A 26,844-nucleotide genomic window follows, 5' to 3' on the forward strand; every position below is an offset into this window, starting at 1 on the left:
ATATACCTGGGTATAGTAGTCTAGGGTTGCATCTGTGGTCACTTAGCGTCTTCAGCACATCTGTCCAGGCCTTTCTGGCTTTTAGAATCCCCCTTGAGAAGTTGGGAGTAATTCTACTAGGTCTGCCTTTATATGATCTTGGCCTTTTTCTCTTGAGAGTTGTAATATTTTTTTTCTTTGTTCTGTGTTTTTAGAGTTTTGGTTATTATGTGGCAATGGGACCCTTTTTTCTGGCTTAATGTATTTGGTGTCCTCTAAGCTTCTTGTACTATTATAAGCATGCCCTTCTTTAGGTTAGAAAAACTTTCATCTGTGGTTTCGTTAAATGTATTTTTCTTGAGGCCCACCATTGCCATGTGGCATAGGAGGACAGAAGACACCCAGAGGCCTACCTGCCTCATGACCTATGTGCAGCAGGAGTTGCCAGAATATGCAAATAAGTGGTGGAAAAATGGGAAAGAAAGAAAAGTGAAACAGTTTGAGCATTATGGCGAGAGACATAACGGGAGATGCCAGGTGAAAAGGAATAGCCTCATGTAAGTCCAAAGTCCAAAAGGAATTCCATGGTCTGGGCTGCCACCTGGTACCATAGCGATATCCAAAGGCTATGTAGCTGGGGCTGCCCTCCACTGATGGCAGTGCTTAAGAAAGCAGGCCCTGAGCCATGCCTAGGCAGTACACCAGAGCTGGTCTTAGTGGCAAGGGCATGGCTGAACCATTGTGGCCCCTTTTCTGCCATGAGGTGGGTGCCATTGGCAAGGGACAGATGCCTTCCTTCTTCCCCTTGTTCCTTGATACCTGAGGTAGGCAGGAACACTGAGCCTGGGATCATGAGAGCTGGAGAGCTGTCCCTCCCCCTCACTAGCTAGAGAAGTCTGGGCATGGGGCCCCACCTGGTTTGGGCAGCACAGTAGAACTGACCCTAGTGGCAAATGCAAGGATGAGTCAGCCCTAATGGCATGATCCTAGAAAATCTGGCCCTGCCTATTGCTGACTGCAGCAATTGGTGAGCTAGCCAGGGCAGTGCTGGAGAGCTCACACTTGTGGTGTGGGTGCAGGAAAGCTGGTGGGCTGACCAGCTTCGCTACCACCCAGGTACAGATCCAGAGTTTTGAGTTGACCCACCCAATATCTACTGTATCTATAAAATGCTGGAGCACTTGAAGGGGCCAGTCCTTCAGATCCAAAGCTGCAGGGTCTCTATGACACAGGGCAACAACAGGATGTCTGAGAAGAGTTCAGGAAAGGATCCAAAATTGATAGTGTGGGAGCAGCCACTCACCTTGAATGAGACCAATAACTCATTGGAATGAACATCTGCAAGCAAAGATATGTAGACAAAAGAGTATACTGTGGGACATACTTTAACACACTATAGTTTTCACAATAAAAATTTGTTGTTTGTTTGTTTGTGGTTTTATTTTCTTTGAGGAGATATTGCATGGGCAAGGGGGTGGATATAAAAGGATGGAAAGATTGGATGCATGACGTGAAATTCACAAAAAATCAGGAAGAAGTTAAAAGAAATATCTCTTTGGTTCTCAACAGAGGAATATCAAATGGCTGAGAAACACTTAAAGAAATGCTCAACAATCTACAAGTAGAACAATATGATAGGCAGATTTGGGCCCAGGGGTCCCGCTCAAACTAAGGCACCAGCCAAGGACAATACAGGAGGTAAAATTTAAACCCCTTCCCAGATCTAGCCAATGGTCAGAATATTCTCCACAGTTGAGTGGAGAGTGTGATACGACTTTCTCACGTACTCTGGTGCCTCACATTTGACCATGTCCCCTGGAGGGGGAGACCTGGTGGCACTCAGAGGAAGGACAGCAAGTAGCCAAGAAGAGACTTGATACCCTATGAGAATATATAGGGGGACGTAATCCCCCTCAGGAACAGTCATAGGGGAGGGGAATAATGGGAAAATGGGGGGGGGAGGAATGGGAGGATACAAGGGATGGGATAAACATTGAGATGTAACAAGAATAAATTAATAAAAAAAAATAATAATTAAAAAAAAAAAAAAGAAATGCTCAACCTCCTTTGTCATCAGGGAAATGCAAATCAAAACAACTCTGAGATCCCATCTTACACCCATCAGAATGGCTAAAATCAAAAATTCAAGTGACCCCACATGCTGACAAGGATGTGGGGAGAGAGGAACACTCCTTCATTGCTGGTGGGAATGCAAACTAGTACAGCCACTTTGGAAATCTATCTGGTGCTATCTCAGAAAACTGGGAATAGGGCTTCCGCAAGACCCAGCTATTCCACTCCTTGGAATATACCCAGAAGATGCTCCAGCACACAACAAGAAAATTTGCTCAACCATGTTCATAGCAGCCTTATTCATAATAGCCAGAACATGGAAACAGCCTAAGTGTCCCTCAGTAGAAGAGTGGATAAAGAAACTGTGGTACATATACACTATGGAATACTACTCAGCTATTAAAAACAAGGAATTCCCGAAATTTGTGGAAAAATAGATTGAACTAGAAATGATGATAATGAGTGAGTTAACCCAGAAGCAGAAAGTTAAATGGTGTATACTCACTTATATCTGCATACTAGCCCAAGGGGCATGTCTTATGAAAGTCTTCACTAACCAAGAAACTGGGACAGAGGGGAGGACATCCTATTGGGACTCTAGATGAGAGAAGCATGGGAGAATGGCAAAGTTGAAGGATCCAGAGGATCCTAGAAACCTACAAGAAGAATATTATGATAGGCAGATTTGGGCCCATGGGTCCCGCTCAAACTATGACACCAGCCGAGGACAATATAGGCAGTAAACTTCAAACCCCTACCCAGATCTAGCCAATGGACAGGACATTCTCCACAGTTGAGTGGAGAGTGGGATATGACTTTCACACGTAATCTGGTGCCTCATATTTGACCACATCTCCTGAATGGGGAGACCTGGTGGCACTCAGAGGAAGGACAGCAGGTTACCAAGAAGAGACTTGATACCCTATGAGAATATACAGGGGGAGGAAGTCCCCCTCAGTCACAGTCATAGGGGAGGGGAGTAAGGGGAAAATGGGAGGGAGGAATGGGAGGATACAAGGGAGGGGATAACCATTGAGATGTAATATGAATAAATTAATAAAATAAAATTAAAAAACTAATAAAATATTCTTTTCATAAAAAATATCTCTTTGGGCATTTGAGCTGGGAATAGTCTTCTTTTCTTATTATTCTTAGGTTTTATCTTTTCATAGTGTCCACTTTCCTGGACAATTTGTGTTAGGAATTTTTTACATTTCACATTTTCTTTGACATATGTGTCTATTTCTTCTATCCTGTATTCAATGCCTGAGATTTTCTCTTCTATCTCTTCTATTCTGTTGGAGATGCTTGAATCTGTAGTTCCTGTTAACTTACCAAGGTTTTTTATTTCTATAATTCCACCAGCTTGTGTTTTCATTATTGCTCTTATTTTTATTTACAGGTCTTGCACATTTTTCTTTTTCTTTTTATTTAATTAATTCACTTTACATCCCAAACATAGACCCCTCCCTCCTCCCCTCCCAGTCCAATCTACCCTCCTTTTACCTCCTATTCCACCTCCCCCTCAGAAAAGGGGAACCCTCACACATATCCATCTTAGCACATCAAGTCACATCAGAACTGAATGCATCCTTTTCCACAGTGAATTGGCAAGGCAGCTCCACCAGGAGGAGGTTATCAAAAATCATGCGACAGAGTCCTTGTCAGAGACATATCCCATTTCCATTACTAGGGGGCCTAGATCCAGTCCATAGATCATCCATGGCTGGCACTTCAGTCTCTGCCCGACCCAGGCTAGTTGGCTCTATTGGTCTTCTTGTGGAGCTCCTGTCCCCTTCTATCTTTCACACACTCTTCCACAAAGCTCCCTGAACTCTGCCCAGGGTTTGGCTTTAAGTCTTAGAATTTATTTCAATCCATTGATGGGTGGAGCCTCTCAGAGGATAGCTATGCTAGGCTCCCATTTGCAAGCTTAGTAGTGTCATTAATAGTGTCAAGTGTTGCCTCTCTCCCCTGGTGTGGCCAGGCATTGGTTGGGCATTCCCTCAATCTCTGCTCTATCTTTATCCCTGCATGTCTTGTAGGAAAGGGAAATTTTTGGTTGAAGTTTTTGTGGGTGTGTTGGTGTTCCCCTCCCTCTACTAGGAACTCTGTCTGGTTAAAGGGTAACCTCTTCAGTCTCCATATCCCAGCTACTAGGAGTCTCAGCAGGAGTCACCTCAACATCCTCCCAGGTGCCTACCCTGCTGTAGGTCTTAAGGTTGTCTCAGAGATACTCCCACTCCCAGTTTCTCTTTTCTCTGAAAGCTCTCTGTCCTCCTGCCCCACTTCCCCAATCTGATCACCACCCTCACTTCCCTAAGCACTCCCTCTCCTATTCTGTTCTCTCTCTTCAAGCAAGTCCTCTGTCTATTCTATTTCCCCTTCTCGGTGAGACTCAAGCATCCTCCCATGAACCCTGCTTGTTACTTAGCTTCTTTGGATTGATGAATTGTAGTATGGTTATCCTGTACTATATAGATAATATCTGCTTCTTTCTTGGTCTAAGTTACCTCCCTGAGGATGACCATTTCTAGTTTTATCCATTTGCCTGCAAATTTTATGATTTCCCTGTTTTTTAAATAGCAGAGTAGTATTCTATTGTGTAAATGTACCACAGTTTCTTTATCAGTTCTTCATTTGAGGGACATCTGGGTTGCTTCCTATTGCAAGTAAAGCAGATATGAATGTCCTTGATATATGGTGGAACATATTTTGGGTATTTTCACAGGAGTGGTATAGTTCAGTCTTGAGGTAGAGCTATTCCCAATTTTCTGAGAAAATTTCAGATTGATTTCCAAAGTGGTTGTACAAGTTTTCACACCCACCAGCAATGAAGGAATGTTGCCCCTTCTGTATATCTTCACCAGCATGTGCTGTCACCGAGTTTTTTATCTTAGCCATTCGGGTGGTGTCAGATGAATCTCAGAGTCATTTTGATTTGCGTTTCACTGATGACTAACACATGGAGCATTTCTTTAAATGCTTCTTGGCCATTCAAGATTTCTCTGTTAAGAATTCTCTGTTTAGTTCTGTACCACATTTTTAAATTGAGTTATTTGGTTTGTTAGTGTTTAATATTTCAAGTTCTTTATATATTTTGGACATTAGTTCTATGTCAGATGTATGGTTAGTCTTTTCCCAATCTGTAGGCTGCCCTTTTGTTCTGTTGACAGTGTCCTTTGCATTACAGAAGGTTTTCAGTTTCGTAAGCTCCCATTTATTAATTGTTGATCTTAGAGCCTGAGCTGTTGGTGTTCTGTTCAGGATGTTTTGTACTATGCCAATGAGCTCGAGGCTGATCTCCATTTTTTTCTTCTAATAGATTTAGTGTATCTGGCTTTATGTTGAGGTCTTTGATCCTCCTTGAGTTTGTGCAGAATGATAAATATAGATCTATTTTAATTTTTCTCATGTACATATCCTGTCAGACCAGAACCATTTGTTGAGATGTTATAATTTTTCCACTGTTCAATTTTTGGCTTAATTGTCAAAAAAAAAAAAAAAAAAATCAAGTGTCTGCAGGTGTGTGGAATTTTTTCTGGGTCTTTAATTTGATTCCATTGATCTGCAAGTCTGTTTCCATGCCAGTGCCATGCAATTTTTATTACTGTTGCTCTGTAGTGCAGATTGAAAGCAAGGGTGGAGATACCTGCAGACATACTTTTATTGTACAGGATTATTTTAGATATTCTGAGTATTTCTGTTTTTCCATGTGAAGTTGAGAAGTGTTCTTTTAATGTGTGTAAATAATGTGTTGGTATTTTGATGGGAATTGCATTGAAGTTTTAGAATGCTTTTTTAAGATGGTGATTTTACTATGTTATTCCTAATAATCCACGAGCATGGGTGATCTTTTCATCTTCTATCATCTTTTACAGTTTCTTTCATTAGAGACTTCAAGTTCTTGCCATACAGGTCTTTCTGTTGCTTGGTTAAAATTACACCAAGATATTTTAAATTATTCATGGCTATTGTGAAGGTGTATTTTCCCTAATTTTTTTCTCCTCCCATATATATATATTTTTGTATATAGGCAGACTACTGATATTGGTGGGGGGAATAATTTTGTATCAAGCCATTTTTTTGAAGATGGTTATCAGCTGTAGGAGTTCCCTGGTAGAATTATTTTGGGTCACTTGTGCATACTATCATATCTGTGAATAACAATACTTTGACTTCTTTCTTTTGTTTTTTTACAAAATTTTTGTTGAAAAATAAGATAATTCATATTACATCTCATTTGCTATCTCATCCCATGTATTCTCCCATTCCTCCCTCCCTCCCACTTTCACCCCATTCCCCTTCCCTATGACTGTGACTGAGGGGGACCTCTTCCCCCTGAATATGATACCAGGGTATCAAGTCTCTTCTTGGTAGTCTGCTATCCTTTCTCTGAGTGCCATCGGGCCTCCCCATCAAGGGGACATGGCCAAATATGGGGCACCAGAGTTCGTGTGAATTGACTTCTTTCTTTTGAATTGGCATCCCCTTGATCTCCTTTAGTTGTCTTATTGCTCTAGCTATGACTTCAAACACTATATTGATGAGATATATAGAGAGTGGGCAGTCTTGTCTTGCCCATGATCTTAATGGAATTAATTTAAGTTTCTCTCCATTTAATTTGCTGTTGGCTCTTGGCTTGCTATATATTTCCTTTACTGTATCCCTGATCTCTCCTAGACTTTAAATATGAGTGTTGAATTTTGTCAAAAGCTTTTTCAGGATCTCATGTGATGATCATGTCATTTTTTGTCAGTTTGTTTTGATGGTGGATTATGTTGGTGTATCTTCACTTATCAGGAAAATGGGACAGAGGGGAGGACATCCTATTGGGATGGATTTTTCTATGTTCAACCATCCCTGTATCCCTGAGATGAAGCCTACTTGATCATGCTGAATAATATACTTGATGTGTTCCTGAATTTGGAGTTTTGAATATTTTATTGAATATTTTTGCATCAATGTTCATAAGGGAAATTGGGCTGAAATTCTCTTTCTTTGTTGGCTCTTTGTATGGTTTAGGTATCAGTATGACTGGGGCTCAGAAAATGAGTTTGGCAATGTTTCTTCTGTTTCTATTTTGTGGAATAATTTGCAGAGTATTGGTATTAGCTCTTCTTTGATAGTCTGGTAGAATTCTTCAGTGAAACTCTGTTTTTTTTTTTTTTTTTTTTTGTGGTTGTGGTGGAGGCATTCTTTAAAGGACTGCTCCTAGTTCCTTAGAGTTGATAGCTCTATTTAAATTGTTTACTTGATCTTGATTTAACATTGACAAGTGGTATCTATTAAAAAAAACCATTTCATTTAGGTTTTCCAATTATATGGCATGTAGGGTTTTGAAGTAAGACATAATGATCCTTTGCATTTCCTCAGTTTCTGTTGCTATGTCTTCCTTTCATTTTTGATTTTGTTAGCTTTGTCCCTCGGCCTTTTAGTTAGTTGGGCTAATGGTTTGTCTATATTACTGATTTTTTCAAAGAACTAGCTCTTGGTTTTGTTGATTGACTTTATTGCTTTTAGCCCTGAATTTGATTATTTCTAGCCATCCACTCCTCTTGGATGTATTTGTTTATTTTTGTCCTAGAGCTTTCAGATGTGCTTTTAAATTGCTTGTAGAGATTTTTCCAGTTTCTTTATAAAGGCACTTAGTTCTATGAACTATTAGCACTGATTTCATTGTGTCCCATAAGTTTGGGTATGTTGTGCCTTTATTTTAATTGAATTCTAGAAAGTCTTTATTTTCTTTCTTTCTTTGCTACCCAACTCAGTGGTCAATTAGTAGAGAGCTGTTTAGTTTCCATGGATTTGTAGGCATTCTGTTGTTCCTGTTGTTGTTGAAGTCAAGCTTTAATCTATGGTGGTCTGCTGGAATACAAGGTGTTATCTCAATGTTCTTGTATCAGTTGAGACTTGCTTTGTGACCAAGTATGTGTTCACTTTTGGTGAAGGTTCCATTGGGGTACTGAGAAGGTTTATTCTTCTGTGTTTGCATAGAATGTTCTGTGGATATCTGTTAGGTCCCATTGACTCACTACATTGATTAGTTTCATTATTTCTCTGTTTGGATTCTGTCTTGATGATCTTTTCATTGGTGAGAGAAGTCTGTTTCAGTTTCCTACTATTAATGTGTGGAGTTCAATGTGTGGTTTCAGCTTTAATAATGTTTCTTTTACGAATGTCTGTGCCCTTGCATTTAGGGCATATATGTTCAGAATTGAGACATCATCTTGGTGGATATTTTTTCTTTTATGAATATGAAGTGCCTTTACCCATCTCTTTTGATTAAATTTGGTTGAAAATCCATTTTATTAGATATTAGAACAGATTCTCCAGCTTGCTTCTTGTGTTTGACTGCTTGGAAAATATTTGTCCAGTGCTTTACTCTGAGGTAATACTTATGTTTGTTGCTGAGGTATGTTTGTCATATGCAGTAGAATGATGGATCCTGTTTTCACAACTATTCTGCTAGCCTCTGTCTTTTTATAGATGAATTGAGATCATCGATGTTGAGAGATATTAATGGCCAAAAACTGTTAATCCCTGTTATTTTGATGGTAATGGTGTTAGTATGCATCTTTTTGTGTGTGTTTTGCTTCTTTTGTTTTTGCTGGCCTGGAATTATTAATTTCCTGTGTTTACTTGGGTGTAGTTACTCTTGTTAAAATGGAGTTTTCCTTCTAGTAAGGCTGGATTTGTGGATAGATGTTGTTTAAATTTGTTTTGTCTTGGAATATCTTGGTTTCCCCATCTATGATGATTGAGAGTTTTGCTGAGTCAGTCTGAGCTGACATCTGTGGTCTCGTAGGGTTGCAAAACATCTGTCCAGGCCATTCTGATGAGAAGTCAGGTGTAATTCTAATAGATCTACCTTTGTATGTTACTTGGCCTTTTTCCCTTGTAGCTTTTAATATTATTTCTTTGTTCTGTATATTTAGTATTTTGATTATTATGTGGGTAGAAGATTTTCTTTTCTGGTCTGGTCTAACAGGTGCTCTGTGTGCTTCTTGTATTTTTATAGGCATCTCCTTCTTAGCTTGGGGAAATTTTCTGCTATCATTTTAATAAAAATATTTTCTTGGATCTGGGACTCTTTACCTTCTTCTATTCCTATTATTCATTGGTTAGGTTTTTTTTTTTTTTTAATAGTATTTCAGATTTCCTGGGTATTTTGTGTTAGGAATTTTTTAGCTTTAACATTTCCTTTGATGTTTCAATTTCTTCTACTCTATCTTCTACACCTTAAATTCTCTCTTCCTTTCTTGGATTCTGCTGGTGATGGTTGTCTCTGATGTTCCTTTTCTCTTCTCTAGATTTTTCCATCTCCAGCTATCTTTCAAATTGTTTCTTTATTGCTTCTACTTTCATTTTCAGGTCTTGAAAGGTTTTATTCATTTCCTTCACCTGTTTAATGGTGTTTTCCTATATTTCCGTAAAGCATTTATTCATTTCCTCTTTATAGGCCTCTACCTGTTTCATTGCATTTTCCTGTATTTCTTTAAAGGATTGATTCATTTCTTCTTTAAAGGGTTTGATCATCTTCATGAGACTGGATTTAAGATCATTTTGTAATTCTTAGCTGTGTTAAGATATCCTGGGCTTGCTGTCATATAATACTTGGGTTCTGGTATTGTCACATTGCCCAGACTATTGTTATTTGTGTTCTTGCATTGGCCTTTATCCATCTGATTGTCTCTTGTTGTGGCTGTTCGTCCCTGGAGGCCTCTGGCTTCTGAGAAAGTATGTAGATATGAGTACATGGAGTGTGCAGGGGACAGGTGTAGTTCACCATAACTGTTTCTGCTGCTCTGGACCAGGAATGGGGTACACAGGGAATGGGTCTGGGCTTTTCAGGGGAATGATGCTTCGCTTCCTGGGAGGACATGGAAGACTAGACATTGTGGTCATCTGGGTCATATATAGTGGTCCAGTGGGGAGGGGGCTGCTGACCTCTGTGAATGTAAGTAGGAATGAGGTCCAGTAGATGGAGGGTGCAGGGAGAGAGGCATAGCTCACCACTGCTGTGTTTGACTAGTGGCCTAATCCAAGCAGTAGGCTGGTTGTAGAGATTTCACTCATCTTCCCCAGGTGGCCACCAACGGCCACCAGGGATTAGGGCTCTGTACTTGGAATGGCAGTTTTATTCTGTTCCTTCAACTTTTTGCTTGTTTTTTCTTCTTGCCTTTCTTGACGTTCTTTAAGGGATTTATTTATTTCTTCCAATTTTTAAATTATATTTTCCTTGATTTCCAAATGGATTTATTCATCTCCTCTTTAAGACCATTATCATTTTTATAATGTTGGCTCTAAGGTCATTCTCTTGTATGCCAGCTGTGTTGGAGTATTCAAAGATTGTTGGAGTGGCATGGCTGGGCTCTGGTGGTGAGATATTGCCCTGGCTGTTGTTGATTATGCTTTTACACTGACATTTAGGCATGTATATTTGGAGTGTATATAGATCTAGGTGCCAATTTCCGAGTTTGTCTTTTTTTGGGATGGGTATTTTATTTCTTGGTTTCTCTTTCCTCTCTTGTCTTCTGGTTGGAGTGGTCTTCGGTTCTGGGTGCTGGCATGATTTATGGGAGATTAGGAGACTGCTGCCAGTTGTATTGTCATTGACCATCTCAGTTCCAGTTTTTTTTTCTCAAAATCTCAATTTCTGTATTATTTTATTTTTCACTTGTGACCTTTTCCTTTACATTCTGACATTCATCTCCACGTCTGTATTGAATTCACCCCCTTCGTTTGTGTGCACTTTCAGATAGATCATTTTTATCAGAAAACTTTTGAGATCCTTACCTGCCACTGCTGCATATATCAGTATCTACTAGTTCAGAAGTTCAGGAGTCTGTTTCCTTGATTTTTATGTTTCTTGTATTTCTGGGTTGATTTGAATGGAAGTGGACTGGATATAGTGTGTGTGTGTGTGTGTGTGTGTGTGTGTGTGTGTGTGAGAGAGAGAGAGAGAGAGAGAGAGAGAGAGAGAGAGAGAGAGAGGAGGGAGAGAGAGAGAGAGAGAGAGAGAGAGAAAGAGAGAGAGAGAGAGAGAGAGAGAGAGAGAGAGAGAGGGAGAGAGAGAGAGATTCTTATTAAGCAGCCTACTCATGAAGGTGCAATTCCCAGTATCATTGTGAGCTGAACACAAATTACTTTGGGAAGCAGCTTCTATTCCCCTTAGTTCCTGAGAGGGAGCTGCACAGCTGAGGTGTATCTGGATTACTTTTCTATATCAGTCATATTTTTCGTATTCATCCTCCCCAACTCTTCCCAGATCCACCCATTTACCTTTCTATACATCTTTATGTCTTCCCTTCCAACTTTTTTTTTTTTTTTTGGTTTTTCGAGACAGGGTTTCTCTGTGTAGCCTTGGCCATCCTGGACTCACTTTGTAGACCAGGCTGGCCTCGAACTCACAGCGATCCACCTGCCTCTGCCTCCCGAGTGCTGGGATTAAAGGCGTGCGCCACCACGCCCGGCTGTTTCCCTTCCAACTTTTGAGAACAATTTGTGTTACCCTTGTATTTAATTTTCTTCTAGAATGTAGTCAACTTACTAGAAACTACACCCCAAGAGTAAAATTGACATTTCCAGTAGCTACCAGCTCTACAAGTAGGGTTGCATTCTCAGCTCCCCTCTCAATTTTAGAATAGGTCTGGCTTCCACTTGCAAAGGTCTTATGCACCCTGTCACTACTGCTGTGAGTGCAGAAGTGCAGCCTCTCAGTTGTGTCTAGAAGGTTTTTCCTTGTCATCTCCCACCTCTTACATTCTTTCTGCTCTCTTGTCCACAGTGGTAACTGAGCCTTGGTAAGGGATGGTATACTTGTTCTCTTTTGAGCTGAGCATTCTGCAGTCTGTTATTCTCTGTACTCTGTCCAGTTGTTAGTCTCTGTGATAATCAACATGAACCGCAAATAGAAGCTTACCTGATGAGAACTGAAAGATGCCTTGATCTATGGGTATAAAAATGTAATATACCTAGGGTATGAGTGCAAGCTTCATTTATCAAAATAGGATACCCAACCCTGCAGATGCATGTCTTATCCCAAAATGCTGAAGTTCACAGTGGAAAATCCATCAGTGTCCTGACTCAGATATATAGGCCATTGAAATGACTGTTGATGTCTTTCGACCTCTTCTTTTTAATATTACATCATCCCACACCATCTACCCTGGTTCAAATAAGGTTGAGGTTCTGATTTTATAACATGTAGTAGAGATTTCCAAGCAATACTACTTTGTCTGACTAATTGCACACCCTACTGTTCAGGGATACCATTTCCCTGTTGTACTCAGGATGCTAAATTGGCACTTTGTTGTGTTCTTTGTCTCAAGCTTAGGATAACACAGTCTTTGGTGTGAAATTACATTGCACTCAATAGTGAATGACTGAAATACTTTTAAATTACTATGTTTTAAAAAAAGTTTTCATCTTCTGTTATTTTCTATGCACATTTTATTGAAATGGCTGTTTTTATTCTTATCCAAAATTTTATTGGGCCTTGGGAGAAAAAAAAAAAAAAAACAAATAATGAGAATGAATCATCTATGTTTAATCCGAATTCTATCTACCTTTAACTTAAACATAAATACTGATGCTTGTACTTATTTTAAAATATTGACTTGTATTAGCAAAAGTAATAGAACTGTTCTTTTTTTAAAAAATTTGATTTGTTGTAATTTATACAGATTATGTCCTGATTGTTATCCCCTTGCTTCTATCTTCCTGTTGCCACCCTCCCTCAATGTTCCTCCCTATTCCCCTTCCCTAGACCACTGACAGAAGGGGACTTCCTTTCACACCATATGACCACAGACTTTCAGGTCTTATCCAGATAGCCTGCTTCGCCATCCTCCATGTGTCCACTGGGCATCCCCACCAAGAGAAATGATCAAATTAGGGACACCAGAGTTCATGTCAAAGGCAGTCCCCACTCACTCCACAACTGTGGAAAATGAGCTGTCCATTGGCTATCTCTGAACAAGCGGTATAGGTTTACTGAATGTATTGTCCTTGGTTGGTGCAACAGTTTGTGCAGGCCCCTCTGGGTCCAGATCAGCTGTCCTTGATGGTCATCTTGTGGGGCTCCTGAACCCTCTGAGTCTTTGCATCACCCATTCTTCAATACCACTGATTGCGCTCCACCCACAGTCCAGCAGCAAGACCCAGCATCTGTGTGGAGTCTCCCAAATGACATCTATATTGGGCTAATATCCACATGAGTACCATTCATGTCTTTCTGAGTCTGGGTTACCTCACTCAGGATGATCTTTTCTATTTCCATCCCTTTGCCTGAAAAATTCAAGACTTCTTTATTTTAAATAGCTGAGTAGTATTTCATTGTGGTATAGCCTGGTCTCGAGGTAGCACTATTCCCAATTTTGTGAGAAAATGCCATATAGATTTCCAAAGTGGTTGTACAAGCTTGCACTTCCACCAGCAATGGAAGAGTGTTCCAGTTTCTCCACATCCTCACCAGCATGGGCTGTCACTTGAATTTTTTTTTCTAGTTTTTTTTAAATTGAAAATTGCTATCCCATCTCGTGCATCCTCCCATTCTTCCCTCCCTCCTGCTTTCACCTCATTCCCCTTCCCTATACTGTGACTGATGGGGACCTCCTCCCCTTGAATATGATGCTAGGGTATCAAGTTTCTTCTTGGTAGTCTGCTATTCTTCCTCTGAGTGCCATCGGGCCTCCCCATCAAGGGGACATGGCCAAATATGGGGACACCAGAGTTCGTGTAAAAGTCAGTCCCCAGTCTCCATTTAACTGTGGAGAATGTCCTGTCCCTTGGCTAGACCTGGGTAGGGGTTTGATGATGACTGTATGCATTGTCCTTGGTTGGTTTCATAGTTTGAGCAGAACCCCTGGGCCCAGATCCACCCATCATAGTGTTCTCCTTATAGGTTTCTAGGACCCTCTGGATCCATCTATTTCACTATCTCCTATATTTCTCTAACTTTAGGATGTCCTCACCTCTGACCCACTTTCCTTGTAAGTGAAGACCTTCATGAGGCATGTCCCTTGGGCTAGTGTCTAGTTATAAGTGAGTATATACTATTTGAGTGTCTCTGCTTCTGGGTTAGCTCACTCATTATGATCATTTCTAGTTCAATCCATTTGTCCACAAATTTTGGAAATTCCTTGTTTTTAATAGCTGAATAGTATTCCATAGTGTAAATGTACCACAGTTTCTTTATCCATTCTTCTACGGAGTGACACTTAGGCTGTTTCCATACTCTGGCTATTATGAATAAGGCTGCTATGAACATGGTTGAGCATATGTCCCTGTAGTATGCTGGAGCATCTTCTGGGTATAGTCCAAGGAGTAGAATAGCTGGGTATTGAGGAAGCCCTATTCCAAGTTTTCTGAGACAGCACTAGACAGATTTCTGAAGTGGCTGCACTAGTCTGCATTCCCACCAGCAATGAAGGAGTGTTCTTTCTCCACATCCTTGCCAGCATGTGGTGTCGCTTGAATTTTTGGTCTTGGCCATTCTGATGGGTGTAAGATGGAGTCTCAGAGTTGTTTTGATTTGCATTTCTCTGATGACTAAAGACATTGAGCGTTTCTTTAAGATTTGTCACCATGCACAAAACTCAAGTCCAAGTGGATTAAAAACCTCAACATAAAACCAGAGACACTAAATTGGTTGGAAGAAAAAGTGGAGAAGAGCCTGGAACACATTGGCACAGCACCTTCCTGAAGAGAACTCCAAGAGCCCAGGCCTTAAGGTCAACAATTAATAAATGGGACCTCATGAGGCTGAGAAGCTTCTGTAATGCAGGAGACACTGTCAACAGAACAACGTCACTTGAATTTTTTAATCTTAGCCATTCTAGTAGGTATAAGATGGAATCTTAGAAACAGTTTGATTTGCATTTCCCTGATAACTAAGGGTGTGGAGCATTTCTTTACGTGTTTCTTGCCATTTGATATTCCTCTGTTGAGAATTCTCTGCTTAACTGTGAACCCTATCTTTTAATTGAATTATTTGGTTTGGTAGTGTTTAATTTCTTGAGTTCTTTTTATATTTTGGATATTAGTCATTTGTCAGATATGGGGTTGGTGACGATCTTCTCCCAGTTTGTAGGCTGTCCTTTTGTTCTGTTGACAGTGTCCTTTACCTTACAGAAGCTTTTCAGCTTCATGAGGTCCCATTTATTAATTGTTGATCTTAGAGCCTGAGCTATTGGTGTTCTCTCCAGGAAATTGTCTCCTCTACCAATGAGTTCAAGGCTCTTCCTCACTTTTTCTTCTGACATATTTAGTCTGTCTGGTTTTATGTTGAAGTTTTTAATCTACTTGGACTTGAGTTTTGTGCAGGATGACAAATATAGATCTATTTGCATTTTTCTGCACGTAGCCATCCAATTAGACAAGCATCATTTGTTTAAGATGCTGTCTTTTTCCTATTGAATGGATTTGGCTTCTTTGTCAAAAATCAAATGCCCATAGATGTGTGGGTTTATTTCTGGGTCTTTAATATGATTCCAGTGATCAACCAGCCAATTTCTATGCTGTTACCATGGTGTTTTTATTCCTGTTGCTTTATAGGGCAGCTTGAGATCAAGGATAGAGAGTCCTCTGGAAGATATTTTATTGTATAGGATTGTTTTAGCTATTCTGGTTTTTTCCCACATGAAGTAGAGAATTGATCTTTCAAGGTCTGTAAAAAATTGTGTAGATATTTTTGTAGTGATTGCATCGAATCTGTAGATTACTTTTGGTAAGATGGCCAGTTTTACTATGTTGGTCCTCCCAATCCATGAGCATGGGAGATCTTTCCATCTTCTAGTATCTTCTTCAATTTCTATCTTTAGAGACTTGAAGTTTTTTTCATAGAAGTCTTTCACTTGCTTGGTTAGAGTTATGCCAAGATACTTTATATTATTTGCAGCTATTATGAAGGGTGTAGTTTCCCTAATTTCTATCTCAGCCCATTTGTCATTTGTATACAGGAGGGATACTGACTTTTTTGAGTTGATTTTGTATCCAGCCACTTTGGTGAAGGTGTTTGTCAGCTATAGAAGTTCTCTGGTGGAGTTTTGGGGGTCACTTATATACTCTGTCATATCATCTGTGAATAGTGATACTTTGACTTCCTCCCTTCTGACATGGATCCTCTTAATCTCCTTTTCTTGCCTTGCTGCTCTAGAACTTCAAGTACTACATCGAAGAGATATGGAGAGAGTGGGCAGCCTTGTCCAGACCCTGATTTTAGTGGAATTCCTTTGAGTTTCTCTCCATTTAATTTGATGTTGCCTATTGGCTTGCTGTAGACTTTATTATGTTTAGTTATGTGCCTTTTATCCCTAATCTCGACAAGACTTTAAACAAGAATGTGTGTTAGATTTTGTCAAGTGCTTTTCCAGCATCTAAGGAGATGATCGTGTGGGTTTTTCTTTCAGTTTGTATATATGATGGACTACATTGATTGATTTTTTTTATGTTGAGCCACCCCTGCATTCCTGGGATGAAGCCTACTGGGTCATGATGAATGATACCTTTGATGTGTTCTTGGATTTGGTTTGTAAGTATCTTATTGAGCATTTTGAGTCTGTGTTCACAAGAGAAATTGGTCTGAAGTTCTCTCTCTTTGTTGGGCTTGATCTCTTTCCCCTGGCAGGTCTGTCTTGCCAGGCCACAGAGGAAGAGGGTACAGCACCTCAGATGAGACTTGATAGGCTGAGGTCACATGTTAGAGGAGGAGGGCTCCTCTTTCTGAGGACTAGGGGAGGGAGGAAGGGTGGGACCAGGAGGCAGTGAGGGAGGGGCTACAATCTGGATGTAAAGTGAACAACTTAAAAAGAAAAGAATAATTTACAAGCTGACAGTGGTGGCTAAATGTCTCTTATCCAAAATAAAGTGTGTTTAATAATGATTATGAAATGTTTAAATATAAATTTTTATTTTTAAAATGTAAGATTTTAAATTTATTTCAGTATTCTGTAAATATAATCTTCCAATATTGTACTTTGACACTGATTTCAGCTAAAAACAGACTACCCATTCTGAATATTTATTCAAAACATGTGGCAGATACAGATTTACTCATTAATGTCATTTAAATAAGATACAATAGAAGAGAATATAATAGACTTAAAAGGAGAAATAGAAATACAATTAGCCAAAACACCATGAATATAACATTCATATAATCCCTGATTGTTTTGTGGTTCTTCTTGTTGTAATATTTTATTTACGTGTAATAATATAATGTATATGGCAAAAATAAAATGCTTTTTTGAAGAAAAAAAAAAACCAGAATTACTCATGCTATGTCCCTGAGCAACTAATTCATTCTTCTCTTGAATTCCATAAAATTAAGCCCTAATCAATAATAAGGTCACTGAGTCCTCTCATTCATGTGAACTGCTGTCATTTTTGACACCATAATTGTTTCTGACCTATACTGCCACTTTGCTTTTGAAAAAAGTTTTCCTGATACTATTTTTTAAATTTTTATTTTATTAATTTATTCTTATTACATCTCAATGGTTATCCCATCCCCTGTATCCTCCCATTCCTCCCACCCTCCCTCCCATTTTCCTCTTACTCCCCTCCCCTATGACTGTGACTGAGGGGGACCTCCTCCCCCTGTATATGCTCATAGGGTATCAAGTCTCTTCTTGGTGGCCTGCTGTCCTTCCTCTGATACTTTTACAGTGCTAAAAAAGGGAGGGACACAAGCTGAGGTGTATGAGAGAAGGCTAGGTACTGCTTTGTGAATGTGCCTCTATTTGTAAATGTGTTTGTATGTACACATGCACAGAGGTCGCACACATATAAGCAGATCATAATATAACGTACAGTTTATATTAGAGCATTCATAAACAGTTTGGAATTTACTGAATTAGGTTTAGCAAATGTGATCGGCATGCAAAATACATCAACTACTTAAATTGTTATTAATAGATAGAAATGAAAGATTTGGGAAATATTCTTTCCTAAAGTAAAGTGAACAGCAGACTTAAAGTTTGAATAATATCAATTATTAAGACTTAAAAGTGTGTTGAAGGAAGCTGGGAATCAACAGTTAAATAGGAACATTTGAACAGGTAAGAACATGTAGGTGATGTTTACTAATAACAGTTACCGTAGTCTTAATGGTACACGGCATTTCTTATTACTTCCTGTGGTTTTCACAGCAATTCCTACTGTGTTATTTTAGTGCAGTTGATTTATACTACACTCAATGGGAAAACAGAGCACAGATTAGCAATGCATTCTGCAAATAAACAAAGACACAGCTTATGAAGAACACAGTTATTTTCTCAATCTAGCAGTAATAGAACATATCTGCCCCAGTTTTGTCACTTCCAAAGAATTTTTGGTTTTATCCTTTCATGTGTATGACAAGAATTTTTGGACATAAAATTTACAGATGAGTATCATGGAAATTTAAAAATTCATTCACACATGTTATATATGACCATACACAGACACACAGACACACACACACACACACACAGACACACACACAGACACACACACACAGACACACACACACAGACACACAAAACTGCTCCCTAGTATTTTAAATGATTGATATAGTTTACAGATTATCTATGGTTTATAATGTTGATGAGACAAGACAGGATGCTAATTTAATTAATTTTTATTTACTGAGTAAGTGAAAAAGCAGATAACAAATAAAATCATTTTGTATTCTATTGGATTTCATCAGGAAACACTCCCAAAGTACAGGTCTAGGATTGAATTTTAGTAGGTTATTTTACAAACTAAAATGTTTGCATAAATCTCTATATGTTTAAGTTAACAAAGAATGTATATAGTCTTTGAAAAACACACCACATGGTACAAATGAAATATTAACCACTGTGTTGTGTTCTGCTAAGACTGTGTGCAGGGAAAATTAAATTGCTTATCATTTTACATTACAGTCCATATAGACAGCATGGAAAATGTTCACACTGGTTAAATGGTCATGGAGGAATGTCTGAATTTAGAGAGGAGGCTTCAAGGGAGTGATATCTTTAGGGGTGTTATTAGTTCTTAGAAGGAGAACTGCTTCAGTTTGGTGTTTAAAAATGAATAGAAGAAAGCTTTCACTGAATGGACACTAATAACAACGTGCAGGATCTCATTTAATTGATTAAAAAAAAGTCACAGAAGGACACGAGGATGTAGCCTGAAAACCAACTCACAAAGAATTATCTATAGCTTGTGTGGAGGTGAGCATGAAAAATGTCACATCAATTAAGATCCCAGGAGACCTTAAAAGTTTGGATTGATGGTTTAAGAAGCACTTTTCTTTCCCTGGGTCATTATTTTACAGGATAGCTGCATTCCCTTTACCCATCCAAATATTCCCAGTTGTGGCTCCTCACTGTTTTCTGCCATAGGTACCTTCCTTTACTCATGTTAGTAGTTTTCATCCATTCTGCAATGTGTTCCAAAAGCAATTCCAATGTATTAACTGCAGGGTCATAAGCTCATATATGTCATTGTCATATGTGAAAATATATATTTTCAGAAGATAAGGGCTTATATGAGTATTTTTCCACTTTAAAAAAAAAAAAACTAGATCACCAATGGTTTATAATGAATTTTCAAAGACATTTCTCTTCCTATGATGCTGAAAACATCAAGTTCTAAATTCATAACCTGGAACTTCCATTGCAAAAGATCCACACTTCAAGGGCTGCTAACTTCTAAAGATGCTCATCTCTGATATCCATTGTTTTTGTGGTGTCTTAGAAGCAAAGAGGTGTAAATTGTTTATAAAGGACAGTTATGTGGCACACTTATATGTTCTACATGAGTAAAGGGAACCATGTTTTCCCCAAGGGTATTGAAAAATATGTTAAAAAACCTTTATCCCTGCATCCCTGCCTTGTAGCAGCCCCCTTCACTAGTTCCGTCTGCTCACCTGCTCATTCTGCACCAGGCTTTCTAGGTGATTGATGTACTTCCTGAGATTGGTGAGTGTTTTATTGCTGTTCTCCTGTGAGACACGTGCTTGCTTGTTTTTCCCTTCCTCAAGTAGTTGAATTTGTAGATCCTTTGTTTTCACCTCCTGTCACCAAATTAGTTCTTAATGGGATCATGAATGTTAGCTCTGTGGAATTGTTACCATGTCTTCCTTGAGAATTCCTAGAGTATCTGAAATGACCCTGTTTGAAATGGGCCCAAAGTATCAGGAAAATTTTTTGCCCATGGCCCTGCACAAAGCATCCTTGACTTCTTTGTTCCTTAAGGTGTATACCACAGGGTTTAAGAGGGGTGTGATGACAGTGTAGGTCACAGAGATCAGCTGGTCCTCATCCCTAGTATTCTTTGACTTGGGTTTGAGGTAGGCAATGGAGGCACAGCCATAATGGATAACAACTACTGTGATATGAGAGGCACAGGTGGCAAAGGCCTTCTTCCTGCCCTCAGAAGAGGCAATCTTGAGGATGGTGGAGATGATGAGGATGTAGGAGATAAAAACCAAACTCATGGGGACCAAGATCACCAAGACACTGATGATCAAAGTCAGAATTTCATTGACACTGGTGTCAATGCAGGAGAGCTTCATTACAGGCCGGATGTCACAAAAGAAATGAGCCACCTTGGTGGTACAGAAGGGTAGCCTAAACACAGCTGACACCTGTATCATTGCTACAATTAGACCAATGCTACAAGCTCCCCACATCAGATGGAGGCACGCCCGCTTGTTCATGATGACTGAGTACCTCAAGGGGTTGCAAATAGCCACATAGCGGTCATACCCCATGGCTGTGAGCAAGAAGCAATTGTTGATAGCCAAAGTGATGAAGAAGAACATCTGAGTGGCACAGCCTGCCAAGGAAATTGGCTGACTCAGGCCAATGAGGTTGAAGAGCATTCTTGGTATAATGACAAGTGTGTACACAGTCTCTGAAGCTGACAGCATGCTGAGGAAGAAGTACATGGGAGTGTGAAGGTGACGATCAAGACTGATGATGGTCACAATGATGATATTACCTGCCAAGGTTACTATGTACAGTGCTAGGAACACAATGAAGAGCGTGAGTTGGTGCTCATGGAAGTTAGAGAAACCCTGGAAAGTGAACTCACTCACCAAAGTGTGATTCTCTTTCTTCATTATGTCATGAATGATATCTAAGAGAGAAAACAGATTAATAATACCAAAAGGGTGGTATTGGTAGCCAGGGAAATTTTTTTGTCATTGGTTTACAACAGGCTTGTTTTTATTTATATTTTCATCCCAATCCATTTCTTTGAGGAGTGGAGCCTGGGGGAATGGTCCAGTGTTCTCAGTATGAAGAAATTGCATGGCTTTCAGAGTCAAATGCTGTAAGTCATTCCTTCTTCTGTCATGTGTTGTCTTATCTTGAACAAAGACTGAACATCTTTAAGATGTTTTCACATCCTTTATAGGGATGTAGTGATGTTAACACCATAGCACTGATGACATACAAAAAGTTACAGTGTTAAGTATAACACAAGTTGGAAATTTTAAAGCGTTGAATGCAGTGACATGTACAGTCCCAGATGCTATAGCTACCTACTCATTTCTGAGAATCTAAGGTTGGGGGTGGGGAAGCTTTGGCTACTGTCCTTTACAGACTGCTTTTTTATCCTATTCCTTTGCCTCTGATGATTCTGTTGAAGCTGCCCTATATTTCTCTTCCTTAGATGCCACCCATTTTTCAAAACTAACCAAGCCAAGTTCTCTGTAAAAATGATTCTCCTCCCTTCCCCATCTATATGTCCTTGCATATGTGGGTAGTAAAGAATATTTTACTGTTTTTATTTATTTATTACTAGTGTCATATTGTGCCTTCGAAATAAAAAAGATATTCACACATATTTATTCTATTCCATCTCTATCTTGCGAAGTATAAGGAAAAGATAGCTGATTCTTTTGATATCATCATCTCTGTTTAATTTAGGATATCGCCCATGGACACATAGAAGTCAAAGGGTTAAACCAGGACTCATAGGCACATCTTCTGGTTCTTTTTGATTGCACCTTCTACTGCACAGAACTGCATCCTGCAACTGGCCCCATCATAACTAGAGAGGGACCATGCATTTCCACACTTTGTAGCCACTCTGTGGCCAGTACATTGCATGGCATGAACCTCTCCTTGAAGTATTATTGCAAATCTACCATAGAAATGATCCACTAGGAAGCAGAAAACCAGAGGACTGCAGTGACATTTTCTTCAAGGATCAGAAGGCTTGGTATTCTAACTTCGGTCTCATTTTTCCTCTCATGTCTATGCCACAGCAGCAACAAGCAAGTAAATAATTGGGTTATGTTTTAACATTGAAGTTATGTCATTAGGACACTGGCCAGAAGCACCTCATTATCAACATGCAATTGGAAAATATACTGATAGAGTACCTTCTCTAGTAGCCTTTACTATCTCTATTAATAACCTACATGTGATTATAAGAGGTTAGTTATAAAAATTTTAATTACACAACAGAAGGATAGATTTTTTTTTTCCAAAAGTAAAAGTTGCTGGAATTAAAGCAAATGATCCATACAACAAAATGATTTGCTATTAGGTACATTTCAAAGGTACTCTTTTTTTAATGATTTAAAAATATTTAATTTGTCAGTTTTTTTCATGAATAAGCCACTTTTCATAGAAGAAAACTACAAAAAGATTTTTTTTAATAAAATAAGAAATCAATGCATAGTTGGGCTTTAGCTCCTCAGAGAACAACACAAAAGGAAATTAGATGAGGTTACAAACAAAATAAATTTTATGTTAGATGCCACAGGCTATTTCTTGATAGGGAAAGTTGTTTGACCCTGATTTGTATAGTGTGGCAAGTCATTGTAAACATGTTTTATGCGGCTTTATGAACTGTGGCTTTCTGGAATATGAATTGTTGAAAGTCAAGAATATGGAAGATGGATCATAGCTGGTATAGCAGAGTCACATTGTATATTAACTAAGATTAATCCTTAATCGTGGGAAGCCATGATTTAGTGTGGTTAACAGAATGAGAGTTATTTTAAGGCAATACATAAAAAGTAAAGGAGGAAAACCACGTATCTACAGCTGCCACTATCATTCTCTGCTTTGGATAATTTGGACCGTTTACAAGTAAGCGTACGTGTGCATTTTGTTTCTCGGATGGCAGTGTCTTACCCACTGGTGCTTTCCCTCAAATTTCACTTACTTCTCTCCCTGTGAATCTGTGTCTCAAAAATAACAAAGGCAGAGGCTGGAAATATGGTCCATGTATCATAAACATTCACAAATCCGAGTCACGGAAGAAGGCGTCTGAGTGTGGTTGGTCCACATGCCAGAGTCGGCGCCGGGATGAAGGCCTATGAAAGGCATGGGTGCGGGCTGGGGCGAGGCTTCTTTGGGTATGAGATGTCCCTTCTGTCCCTTTCGTATGGAGGAGATTTTGATACCCAAGAAAGGCTCCCCAAGGAGCAGCTTTCAGTGATTCTGAGTGCTAGTCCCTGAGCACCCCGAGAGTCACCTTGGGACGGGGAAGTGTCAGGTACCCTATGCCCGGGGACCTCGTTATGTGAAGGGTGTGTTCACCAAATTTCCGTTGTACTGCGCTTTGCAAACCCTGAGGTGGTTTTCACTGTGAGTAGGCCCAAAGGTGGTGTATTTGTCACGGTTTATTTTATTTAAGTAAGTATTCTATTTTCACACAGTTGAGCCTTGGAAAACCATGGTTACCAAACCCCAGTGAGCTCTACATGAGAGTCTTAGATTCCAGGAAACTGTGCTTATCACATAGAGAAGAATCCTGTTCCATGCTGGAAGATGTTTTCTTTGTCATTTTTCATATCTAAATGAAAATAGTTAATTCTGGCTAAGTTCTATCTATCTATCTATCTATCTATCTATCTATTTATCTATCTATCATCCATATATCTATCATCTATTGTATCTATCTATCTATCTATGCATCTACCCATCAGCTATCTAATATCTATCTATCTATCTATCTATCTATCTATCTATCTATCTATCTATCTATCTATTGTCTTGTGGGAGTAAAAAGTGAAAATAAAATGATAACACAATTTCTTTTGGAAGACCAAAAGAGTAAAGTATGTAAACAACCTGATCAGGACATCACCCTCAGGATCAGCAGACACCTGTCTAAACATATTGGGGTCCCCGTCACCCTGGCTTTCCTACCCCAAGTCCAAATCCTTTATTTGTTTAGAGAGAATTTTACTCTATTTCTCTTGCATATTTCTCCTTACTGGACCATACTGCTTCTCCTCTGAGTAACTCTTCTGTATTTACAAATGGATAAATGAATAAGTATCTTAATTCATTTAAACTTGGAAAATGCCAACGTGCTCAACGTGTTTCCCTTTTGTCTCTCATGTCTTCTTTATCCACTGAATTGGTGGTAACCTTTAAAATCAAAATTGCGTAGCAAATGCAAAAAAACTGTTGCTGTCGTTTGCTCTTATTGCAACACACTCAGGGATAACTCAAAGTGAAATACCAGGGGCTGGGCAAATGGCTCCATAGTTAAGTGTGTGATCTTCCTCTTCCAGAGGACCCAAGTTCAGTTCCCATCACTCATGCCAAGAGGCTCACAACGATTTGTAACTCTAGTTGCAGGGTGGCCCAGTGTCTCTGGTTTCTGTGACCTGTGCACACTTTGCTGAGAGAGCATGCAGGCACACATATGCACTTGCCTCCCTCCCCCCTCACATGCATGAAAAAGAGTGAGAGAGAAGAGAGAGAGACAAGGAGAGATAGAGACAGACACACGCAGAGAACAAAACAAAGATAGCAAACTCTTAAAAGGCAAACAAAAGTTCCTAAATAATTTTCAAACTGAACAAAGCTTTGGTTCAGTGGGCAAGAAGCTACCAATAGGGATTTGCCTACAGGTGTGCATGTCCACTGTTAGGCTTGCCATCTGCCCTTGGACGCTCTTTTTGTTTGTTTCTTTAATTTAGAAACACCATTAGTAATATTAATGCAACAATGGTGCACACAGAGCGCTGCATATAAAATATGTAAGATGCGAAGCATGACAAAAAATAAACATTTGGGAACCTGTCACTTAGCTCAACTTGGAAGCTGCGCTTATATGCCTTTTTCCTGTCTTCCCCGTCTTCTTGTTTCAGAACCCTCACTGCTCCAGCGGTTACTACTGTCTGCATTGTGTTTATTCTGATTGCATGCATTTTTGCCATTGTTACCCATGTGTGCATGCTTAAATAATAGGATATTGTTCAGCATACATAGTCTTGATAAAATAGTCAAAATATATTGTATATGGTTCAATAAGACTTTAGTGATTTTAAAATTAAATGTCATATTTTAATTTTTGAACTGGGACTGTAGGGAATACATTTAAATGCCGTAAAAAAAAAAAAAACCCAACAGTAGGGTTGGTTCCACAAATTACAATGTTTCAAGTATTTTAATTTCTGTGCTTATTATTTATCCCTAGCACTTGCTCCCATTCTGTGCCTTTTCATTTTCGTTAGGATGTGTGTTATTGAGCACATGCAAATTTAGTGTACTCAAACATATTCTTGTGCACTATAGTTTGCACTTCCTTCATTGTCTACGAGAAAAATAGCCTACTTCAGGATCAGAATACTCTTTTTTTAAATTTGTTACAAAGCATATTAATATTATATATTTTCATAAATAAATGTATCCAGAGTTAATATTATATATGGTACAGGATGGATATTCAAATTCATTTTGAGTGGGCAATTAATTAACCACTCCCCTTTCCTGAAGCATGCTTCCTTCTCCATTGCTCTGTCTGCATCTCCGCTTCTCTGACAGAGCTCCAAACTCCGTGTAAGCATGGGTCAGTTTAAGCACTTTATATTGTTATACTAGTTAATTTCACCCCTTTACAAAACTATCATAGTCTTAAAAGCTTTAATTTCATCATAAATTTTATTGAGGAGATTATCTTATATTTTTCTTCCTGAATGAATTGTAGCTTTTGATACAAATTTTAGAATTAGGCTTTTGGAATTGTGCTAAATTAAAGACTCACTTTTGGATACACTGATAGAGGTTCTTCCTTTGCTGGAATGTTTTGTCTGGGTTCTGTTTAGTTTGTTTTACATTTATTTATTTATTTATGTTTGTTTGTTTGTTTGTTGTGTGTGCTTGTTTGACTGTTTTTTAATGTGTGTGTGGTTATGTGTCATGGCATGTAGTGTGTTCATCAATATTGGCAGCAGGTGCATTTACTCACTAAGCCACTTAGCTAATTCCTTTACTGGGGTTTTAGGAACACCTATAAGCTAGGTTACAGAAAAGCCATTACACTCATGCTTGTGGCTTATAGTAAAACAAGGACACAGAATTAAATTTACTAAAACCGGTTCATAAGCAGTCTAGAGGAAACTTGACATGAGGTCCCGGGTGACCTTTCCTAGTGACTTTACATGGCATGTATGATCTTCTCAACCATGCATGACAAGGCAAGCACAACGCTGCTAACATGGGAGCCCTGACCTCTGGTGTCAGGAGTCTTGTTATGGTTAGAAACATCCAGATGCCACACCAAAGGGAAACTCGATAGTCTTTGTCATAAAGTGAGTTAGTTAACACAGTTAGCATGAATTAGCTGGTCAGGCAGATATTATGTGCTTCCAGGATTCTGGTGTCCAAGAACACATATGAAACAAACAAACAAAGAAACAAAATCCAATGGCTCACTTCTAATTTCTTAGAAACTATTGTAAGTCTGAGGATAAATCTCTACTGGGAATGTTTAGGCTTTGGGCAAGCCAGCCTTTCTGATTTAGCCCTTTTTTGGTTCAATTATCATCTTTATTTTTTTACG

At 39.1% G+C, this 26,844-nt stretch overlaps 2 protein-coding genes across 4 annotated transcripts in view; one reads left to right on the forward strand and one right to left on the reverse strand.

The window, feature by feature from the left end:
• Tagln2 (transgelin 2) overlaps positions 1–26,844 on the forward strand; it is a 960,136-nt gene that overhangs the window by 530,049 nt on the left and 403,243 nt on the right. The window lies entirely within an intron of this gene.
• On the reverse strand, positions 20,219–21,148 carry LOC127190726 (olfactory receptor 10J1-like). Its single transcript, XM_051147904.1, has one exon. It carries the CDS (start codon positions 21,146–21,148, stop codon positions 20,219–20,221), a length of 930 nt encoding a protein of 309 aa, XP_051003861.1.

This window comes from Acomys russatus, chromosome 6 (assembly GCF_903995435.1).
Source record: "Acomys russatus chromosome 6, mAcoRus1.1, whole genome shotgun sequence".
In the NCBI taxonomy this organism is placed as follows: domain Eukaryota; kingdom Metazoa; phylum Chordata; class Mammalia; order Rodentia; family Muridae; genus Acomys; species Acomys russatus.

Coding starts and splice junctions, on each gene's coding strand:
- LOC127190726 (XM_051147904.1), bottom strand. CDS start 21,148: ATGAAGAAAGAGAATCACACTTTGGTGAGTGAGTTCACTTTCCAGGGT.